The 9,666-nt window shown below is 33.5% G+C and overlaps 1 protein-coding gene across 7 annotated transcripts in view; it reads right to left on the minus strand.

Moving 5' to 3' along the window:
* LOC106460917 (serine/threonine kinase SAD-1-like) overlaps positions 1 to 9,666 on the minus strand; it is a 109,572-nt gene that overhangs the window by 48,498 nt on the left and 51,408 nt on the right. For all 7 annotated transcript variants that reach the window (XR_002610884.1, XR_002610883.1, XM_022387726.1 and 4 more), the window contains exons 3-5: positions 7,443 to 7,583; positions 5,976 to 6,126; positions 1,980 to 2,048 (exon numbers count right to left, since the gene is read on the minus strand). Coding sequence is in view for 5 of the 7 variants with exons in the window: in XM_022387726.1 (XP_022243434.1) it covers positions 1,980 to 2,048; positions 5,976 to 6,126; positions 7,443 to 7,583 (361 nt within the window). In the remaining 2 variants the exon portion in view is untranslated. The remainder of the gene's footprint in view (positions 1 to 1,979; positions 2,049 to 5,975; positions 6,127 to 7,442; positions 7,584 to 9,666) is intronic.

Below are 9,666 nucleotides of genomic sequence, written 5' to 3' on the forward strand. Positions count from 1 at the left end.
AATGATCGGTTCATTAGTTTATCACTAGTGTTGGTAAAGCTTCGTAGTCTAACGTTGGCTGATGATCGGTTCATTAGTTTATCACTGGTGTTGGTAAAGCTTCGTAGTCCAAAGCTGGCTAATGATCGGTTCATTAGTTTATCACTGGTGTTGGTAAAGTTTCGTAGTCCAACGTTGGCTAATGATCGGTTTATTAGTTTATCACTGGTGCTGGTAAAGCTTTGTAGTCTAACGTTGGCTGATGATCGGTTCATTAGTTTATCACTGGTGTTGGTAAAGCTTCGTAGTCCAACGTTGGCTAATGATCGGTTTATTAGTTTATCACTGGTGCTGGTAAAGCTTTGTAGTCTAACGTCAGCTCACTATCATGTAAATGATTATTTGGTAGGTTACAACCTAGATAAGAGACCAATTTTGAACACTGCTGACCAAACGCTGCTAGTTACAATTGCTCAAGATTTGGAAACAATGTTGACCCAACGGCAACGTGCTCATCGGCCCTTAGTTGGGCCAACATATAAGCATCCACTTTTGAAACTGTTGGCCCAGTGCTCTGGGAATTTCAGTTCAAGAAAGTAAATAATACCTAATTAAAATATCAGCTTATTAATTAATATTAGATAAACAGTTACACATAAAAGGGTGTAAATCTTTGGGTGTAAAGAGTTCTATGAAAAATGTACTTTTCTTCTCATTATTATTAAAATTATTTTATCTTATTCAATGACATATGAGTTTAAAACAAAACTAATATAAGTTAAAAAATATCTGTCGGAGTTTGAACCGTAAGAAGAAATAAGGTCATTCATTTAAACCTCCCAACTTCTAGAACATTACCCAGAATGTTATTAGGTGTAGGTTTTATTATGCCAAGCTAACAGACGGACTGACGGTCAAAGATCGTCTATAGTAGTAAATTATGTACGAGTTTAAAATCATGACGACTTGGCATCGTATATTCACGGCGAATGCGGGTTGGTTCTATGGTAGAACTCAGATTTCAGTGGTGACGAGCTGGGTTCAAATCGAGAGAAACTGCAAAATATTCCCCGCACTCTGAAGCCGTGGATGCGTTATAAGAGGAACGATCAAGTCCAACTGTTCGATTTAACAGGAGTAGCCCTAGAGTAGCTTTGCGCGAAATTCAACGCACACAAAATAGTGGGTGATATTTTATTTACATTTTATCAAAAGGCGCCATTCCATAAATGTTGAGCAAACCACGCAATAAAGAAAAACGATCACATGTTGGTCCAACAGTTAAAAAAGTGGATGTTGACGTTGGTCCAGTTTGAACCAACCAACATCTGCTATCTGTGTAATTAAAATTAAAAGTTGGAATACTGCTGACATCATGTTGGCTATATTCGTCTAGCCAAGTTGGGCGATGACCCAAAACATTTCGGCCCAATATTTACTTGGCACCTGAGTTACTGTATTCAGAGTTTTGTATACATGGAACCTTTCTGCAATTTGGAGTATTCTTGACCAGCCAAAAACTGATTTTTTATATGCTTGTCATTTGGAATTTCAGTCCTGGAAGCCATGACTGGATTCACACTACTATTGCTAGGCATAGTATGACTGCCTATAATTTTATAGGTTTTATAATGGTGTAATACTTTCTGATTGGTTGGATGACAACTAGTCACAATGTAAATAATATATACGAGACTGTTACCTGGTGCAATTTATACTTACACAATAATGGGTGGATTCCAGTACTGTTTGCCTTTTACACCCTTTTACCTCACTGTTTCCATAGTTATTTCTAATACTGTATATAGAAACCGTAGTGACTGGTCAGAAAAACACCAGGTACAACAAAACTACATACATATATATAAGGCAATCTAAAAACATACCCGAATAACTGAACCGAACAAAGCTTTAATTCTGCCTCTCTAAAACAAAAACTAAATTTGTGATTGCGAAAAAATGATTAACTAATAAACATGTTTATAACATTTACTACTCACCACAAGTAAAGCATACAGTATCACTCCACAGCTCCACACATCTGCTCGTCTTCCATCATACTTTTCACCCTAGAAAAGTTCAATCCTTGATCAGCTAGACTTCCACCATAAGAACACGTAACATTACCTCCCGCTCTTGATTTACGACTAATTTTCATTTTATAGCTTAAAACAACGCTGAAAGTTACAGCAGGCTAACAATAGCATAGGTTGAATGACCCCCATTTTGAAAATATCGATCCTGCTAGATTAAACACAAGGATTGGGTATCATATTGGTGAATCGAGATGAGATAAAATAGAAACGAAGCTCGTAAATTATGAATATGAAATCATAAATAATGTGTAATAGAATGAATATGAAATAAACTTCTAGCTTACATGTAAACATCAGTTGACAGCTAGAATATATGGATTAAAGAATATATCATAGTCACCTATTTGTGCTAGCCTGGTTATCCGAATCCCTTAACGTTTGGTACTTACACGCTCTCTTTCCTGGCATTAATTTGACTGCAACATTACAGTTTCATTTGGAGAAGCCTCCATTACAAGAAAGTAATGAAGTTCGATATTTACCTTCAGGCGGTTTTTAGCTCAGTAGTACGCGCACACGTGAAATGACTCAATGGGCGGTGGTAGAGTGAAAAGTCACATTTGTTAGAACGTCTCGTAAGCGATGAAATGTGTGAGTGTGACATGTGTTCAGTAAACACACGCGTCCTACAGGTTGTTTGAAAGTCTATCACCGTGGATGCTTCAAAAACACCGTGTACAAACTTCTTCGACGTTATTGTCGATTTATGAAATCATTCTTGAACCAAGCTCGTGAAAGAAACAGAGAAAAATATAGTTGGTCAGTTCAGAAACTCGACCTCACAGTAGCCGTAAAAAATAAAAACGAAATGTAATTGTTTTCCTAATAGGACACCCATTGATAGTGCACGTTACAAAATAACAAAATATAACAAACTACGAATGTTTGAGATTATACACTCCCTGGCCAAGTTACATTACATTTAACCACTGTATGTTTTTGGAATAAATTAACTGTTGATACAATTGGTAAGTTTCTTAGGTACGTGAAAAGAGCTAACTCTCTTTATTAGCATTTTATGTTTAAAATATGTTTATCTGCAACCTGTGGAGAATCTCTAACAATCAACCACAATTTACTTACCAAGTCAGACTTTACATTAATGATTTTATCATTTTACATGAAATATTGCATGTAAATATGAGTACTTCTTTCTCTCCCAAATCATCGGAATTTTGAGATTTTTAAAACATACCAGACGAGGAAAGTATTTAACGTTACTATGTTATGATTTCACTTAGTTCTACAATAATGTCAATAAATATTAAAATACAACAATAACTCATGCACGAAGTTTACGTGCAAAAAATATTTCTTTGAATATTTCGCTAACACGCTAAATAACAATTACATGTCGAACTGCTATCTATAAATGCATGTAAAACAATCTGAAGAATTCTGACAATAAAATAGGATCTGTCTATCAGAATATTTGCGTTTATTTTACAACGTTGGAATTGAGGGGTTACGTAAGCTTGTTACATTTTTCATGCTATACAAAGTTCGTTTCGTTAATAGATACATCGGAGAAACTATAATAATTCAAGTTTTGCGTGCAAGAATCCAAACAAATGGTTGTCTTTCTTCATTAAACTGTTAGAACATGAATATAATATTTCTTTCATACCGTCCTTTGTTTCCTTGATTTAAAGTTTTAACAAGTGACAATAGCTAAAAAAGTGCTGAGTAATTACTTACACGGAAGGAACTAAAATAGTGCGGATTAATAACGTTAAAGAAAGCAGTGACGATAATTTACGACCTCTGAATTCATTGAAATTGTTAACTATTTTATTTTTAACGGTATTAATTTGGTTTTCTTGTTCTAAAAAACCACCACCAACCGACAATATACATCATCATGTTTTGTTTTGCAGAATTATGTGTGTTTAATATTTTAATAACTAGTGGGGATTGTTAACCTCGCCATTACGGTGTACCTTATATTTATATTGTTTTCTACGAGTATGATAATTAATTAATGCTGTCTTTTGTTTGCACAAAACTACATTTCCTCCTAAAGTGAATATTAATCTTACTATTTTTTTTTTGTATTACATTATTGCACTTTACTTGAGTGAGTAATTACACTTTATATGGCGTACACTTCAGACTGGAAACCCTTGAAAATATTACAGATAACCCAAGACATTTCACAACTATAATGATTAACCATTGAAAGTTATTGGGATATTAATCGGTTACTAAAAGTCAGCAACCTAATCTGTGTGAAAATGTTAATGAGATGTTGGTTGGTAAGAGTTAGTAACAAACAAAGTTGCATGCGAGTCAGATGACCTTATAGTTCGGAGTGAAAATATTATGGCATCGTAAAAACTATGTTAGGCTACGGTTGAGAGAAGCTAAACGCTGTCGTTTTGCACGGAACGTATAGGGATGATGAGATATTTTATTTTCGAAGGAACAAATTTCTAAGTAATATGCATGCAAATAAAGTAAAAGAAATAATAAATATTTTCTTCTTAGATGAAAATTAATTGCTTCACGTCATAATAATGACATGCTGAAAGTATACACCGAGACGAGGATTGGAATAAATTTTCTATTCTGTTTGCTTGTTGTTATATTATGTCCTGCATTAAGTGTATGAATAAAAGTTTTAGAGACAATTGTTTTTCAAAATGCGTAGCTTCAAGGGTACTATTTTTTATATAATATGTATTTTATAAAAAAATCAACTAAAAGACAGAGAGAAGAAAATCGAATTATTTATCATCACAATACATCTATTTATATTTCTCTATGAATTATGGAAGTAATCAGTTAAACGTAATCTAACTCATAATGTTCATTTTCTGTCTACGAATAGATCTATCACCGAATCAATACTGTGTAAATCTGTGCTGAGATATACTATTTTGACAAGGTTCTGTTTGAGACTTGGCCTTCAATATTCACTGTGAACTAAAACTTATTGAATTTATCTGAAAGCCTCCATCGAAAGAAAACTGAATTTAAATAGAAAAAGATATGAGAAGTTATACAAAATAATTTATGTACCACACGAAAAATACTATTTCCTGATTTACTCCTAATTTGTCCCCCGGTGGCACAGCGGTAAGTCTTCGGATTTACAATGATATAATCAGAGGTTCGATTCCCCTCGGTGAACACAGCAGATAGCCCGATGTGGCTTTGCTATAAGAAAACCCACACACACACATACTCCTAATTTCCGTCATACTTATTAATTTAATAATAAAACTAGAAAATCACCTCCACGTGGACAATACTGTAAATAACAGAATGACTGTTATTAAAGAAAACGTGTTCCTATCAAACTTCAGTAGTGGTGTGAAACAGTAATGACACAGAACTCAGACAGAGTATGAAGCGAAGTGAGCTTTTCTAGTAGTTTTAGTGATGCGTTGATTATTTCTGAGTTTGAATAGTGGGTGAAACCTTTGATTACTTCTAGATTTAAATCCAACCTTGATCCTTTTTACATGTGTAATAAAGTGAAGTTACACTCCTGGTTCATGATGAATTCCGAAACACAAACAAGCTCAACGGTGAATTCTAGTTATAACCAATATTGATTAGGCCTAGATTCGTTGGTAATAACATATATCAACATAGATAAACTGGGAATATGTTATTATCATGATTCCTCTTAATTTTAATTTCATTAATATTTTATTACTCATTCTCAGTATCCCAAATAAGTCAAAATAAATTGAATTATTTCATCAGTTCGCCATCCTAGCTGATAATAGTGTTTGCAGTTGTAAGCCAATCATTTCTATGTTATTTCTGAGCATGCGCAGATAGGTTGAAGCACTGATTTACCTGTGTAAAGTCTACCTGTACTTATACATATATAAAAAAAAATCCTTTATATTTCTGAGCATGCACAATCAAGTGACATCACAGACTTACTCGGATTACTTCAGGGCATGCGTAGTGAGGTGAACCACAGGATGTCTCTAACATCGATCCTTCAACTTGTAAAGACGCCATACCAAAGTCTGCAATACGAATATTATTTTTCTCATCCAGGAGTAGATTCTCAGGTTTTAGATCACGATGACTGAAAACATAGATACAAAATACGCTATAAAAAGTAACACATCGTTATTTACAAGTCACTTACTTGAAGTGCATTACTTGTATAAAGTTAAATTTATGTGCTGGATGTGGTGTAAATGCTGTGAATTATTCATTATAACAGCTAGTTGGTTTCTTTAGAATATCCTCATCATTTTCTTGAAAACAAATCAGCGAACTGTTGTTTACACTTACATAACAGCGGTTAAAAGTAAAATAGTCAACAATTATCTCCTTCAGTGGTACTACACAGTTCTTTAATACTATTTTAACAGCTTTAATACAAGAAGTGGACCAGGTGTGTCCTAACGGTTGAAGTATCGAACTGTGGATCCGCACTTTCAGCTGTGGGCATGTTATAGAAGACTCGGACAAACTTCCCGTGGCACCATGTGCTGCTGACTGGCGTAGTACTTATCTGTTTCGTATCTGGGGACACCATGACAATAAACACGTCGCTTCCAGCTATACACATTTTAACCAAAGTCTTGCCACAAATATATTTGCACGAGATTGGTCGGTCAGTGTATAGTTATATCACAGACAAGACAGTAAGTAATAATATAGTTGTGTTTATTGGTTTGAGGGGTCGGTCAGTGTATAGTTATATCACAGACAAGACAGTAAACTATATCATTATCCTCAAACCAATAAACACATTACTGTCTTGTCTGTGATATAACTATACACTGACGACCACTATATTATTACCCTCAAACCAATAAACACATTACTGTCTTGTCTGTGATATAACTATACACTGACAGACCACTATATCATTATCCTCAAACCAATAAACACATATTAAACGATCATTCCATTTATTTTCATATGAAATCAGACTGATCCGGTGATGTTTCAGATGACTGCTCGAGCTTTATAAATGCACAGATATAGTCATATCACAGTCTGAAGCACAATGAGTAAAAGGTATGATCTATCTGTCTTTCAAAAGGATCACCACGTCTGGAAATTTTCACGTAATTAGTTATTAAATCCGGAACTTGACAGAACTCTGAGCTAAGCCTGAATCTCGCCCGGTATGCATTTTAATTTCATCAAAAATCATTCTGTTTTCAAGAAAATATATATCATCGTTAAAAATTCTGCCGTTCCATATATTTAATTGGATGATATTGGTTAATAATTCTCCTTGTTATATTTTTTTTCAGGAAAAATCAGTCCTAGATATGAATATGTATTTACTGTTATATTAATTAAAAATATTTTATTATGTACACGAACAATAAAATACTGATTAAAGTGATTTTTTTTTACTAAATTAACAAAACTGTTTACCATATGCAATGGCTGTGGCAGAAATCTAGGGCGGATATAATTTGTCGAAAAAACCTCCGCGCCTCTTTTGGAGTTAGCCGTCCTTTCTTCACAAGGTAATCAAATAGTTCCCCTCCAGACACGTGTTCAAGGATAAGGTATCTAAAGGAAGTAAAGAGCATCACAGAATTTCAGCAAACGTTGCTCCGAATAAAATCAAACTTAAAACAACATCAGTTACAAAGTATTAGCGTTTCATTTTCTTTTTTTTTCTCTCTCTCTCTCGATATTACATACCTAGCACATATTGAGAGTTATTATGAAAACGAAGTAAGATGAACTACACTACAGATCAAATATAAACTATTCCTAAATGAGCTATACGATTTTAAACGATTTCTAAGGATACATGACACTAAGCAAAAATTCAAAGCCTCACTTTTTGGAAAGTTAATATTGTTCTACTTTATTAGTAATAAATTCACATGTGGAGTCTTAATACACTGGAATATATATATATATAATAGAAATTAATTTACATGCACATGTAAATTAATTTCTATTATATATATATTTCAGTGTATTAAGACTCCAATACGTTATATATATATATTATATACTTGAAGATTCGAAGTAACCAGAGTCCATTCATCCCGTGACCTTATTTTTAAAAATTCAAGTCAGGAGGGGTGGGAGTATAGTTAACTACAAACATATATCCCCCCAACCACATATCAAATAAATTGATTTTCACAAACTTAATTATTATCTCTACATTAGCTGGAGCTTACATTATGTAAAACAAAGAAGCTAACACATCGGTAAATTTCTTCCTACTGTATATATATATTCCGATTTATTAAGATTCCAAATCTAAATTTATTTCTATTGAATATATTCTAGTGTATTAAGACTCCAGATGTAAATTTATTCCTATTGAACATATTCAAGTGTATTAAGACTCCAGATGTAAATTTAATTATATTGAATACATTCCAGTGTATTAAGACTCCAGATGTAAATTTATTTATATTGAATACATTCCAGTGTATTAAGACTCCAGATGTAAATTTATTTATATTGAATACATTCCAGTGTATTAAGACTCCAAATCTAAATTTATTTCTATTGAATATATTCTAGTGTATTAAGACTCAAGATGTAAATTCATTCCTATTGAACATATTCAAGTGTATTAAGACTCCAGATGTAAATATAATTATATTGAATACATTCCAGTGTATTAAGACTCCACATGTAAATTTATTTTTATTGTATGTATTCCAGTGTACTAAGACTCCACATGTAAATTTATTCCTTTATAATATATTTCAGTGTATTAAGACTCTTCAAACAATGCGTTCTAATCTTTACAAGAAAAGAATATTTAATTGGCTATATTGGCGGCCAGGTTAGTTTTTGATTTCGCCCTAAGTACATAGCTTACTCTGATTAGAGGTTATTATTAATCACAAGCCACCTGATTCCCGGTTTGCCCCTGAAGAAGAAAGGTCCACCTTTCGAAAGTGCTCAGATTATAGGGTACTTATTCATTTCTATCAAGACTTCTTGAACCTACATGTTTTTCTAACATCACAAGCCAACTAGTTAGAAATTCGAGATACTTACAAACAGGAACACTGACAAGGACACGTGGTCTCTCGACTATCATGTAAATAATAAAAAATAAATAAATTTTATCGTCTGTTAAAACTGTCATTTGTAAATGGAGAAAAATGAGCAACACACTGTTTTTAAATAAGTATACGGTCCAAATGTTCCTAGATAACGCCCAGTCAAATATAATCTGAACTGTATTTCCAAAACAAAAGAGCGAAAAGACTTCAGATGGGTACCATTACAGTTACTGTTAACGATATTTTCGTAAATATGGATTGCAAAGTAAGTTAAAGTAAAAACAGAGTCATATGAAAAAGGTATCTTAAACTAAGAAATCATGAGTTTAGAATATAATAAGTACGGAATGAACTCTAACAATTCCCTTAAAGCAAGTATTGTTCTCACCGAACCACCTATAATTAGATGTCGGACCAAACTTCAAGTTCACGGTGTGCAGGTATTGTTCTCACCGAACCACCTATAATCAGATGTCGGACCAAACTTCAAGTTCACGGTGTGCAAGTATTGTTCTCACCGAACCACCTATAATCAGATGTCGGACCAAACTTCAAGTTCACGGTGTGCAAGTATTGTTCTCACCGAACCACCTATAATCAGATGTCGG

The sequence above is a fragment of the Limulus polyphemus genome, unplaced genomic scaffold (genome assembly GCF_000517525.1).
Source record: "Limulus polyphemus unplaced genomic scaffold, Limulus_polyphemus-2.1.2 Scaffold863, whole genome shotgun sequence".
Classification (NCBI taxonomy): Eukaryota; Metazoa; Arthropoda; class Merostomata; order Xiphosura; family Limulidae; genus Limulus; species Limulus polyphemus.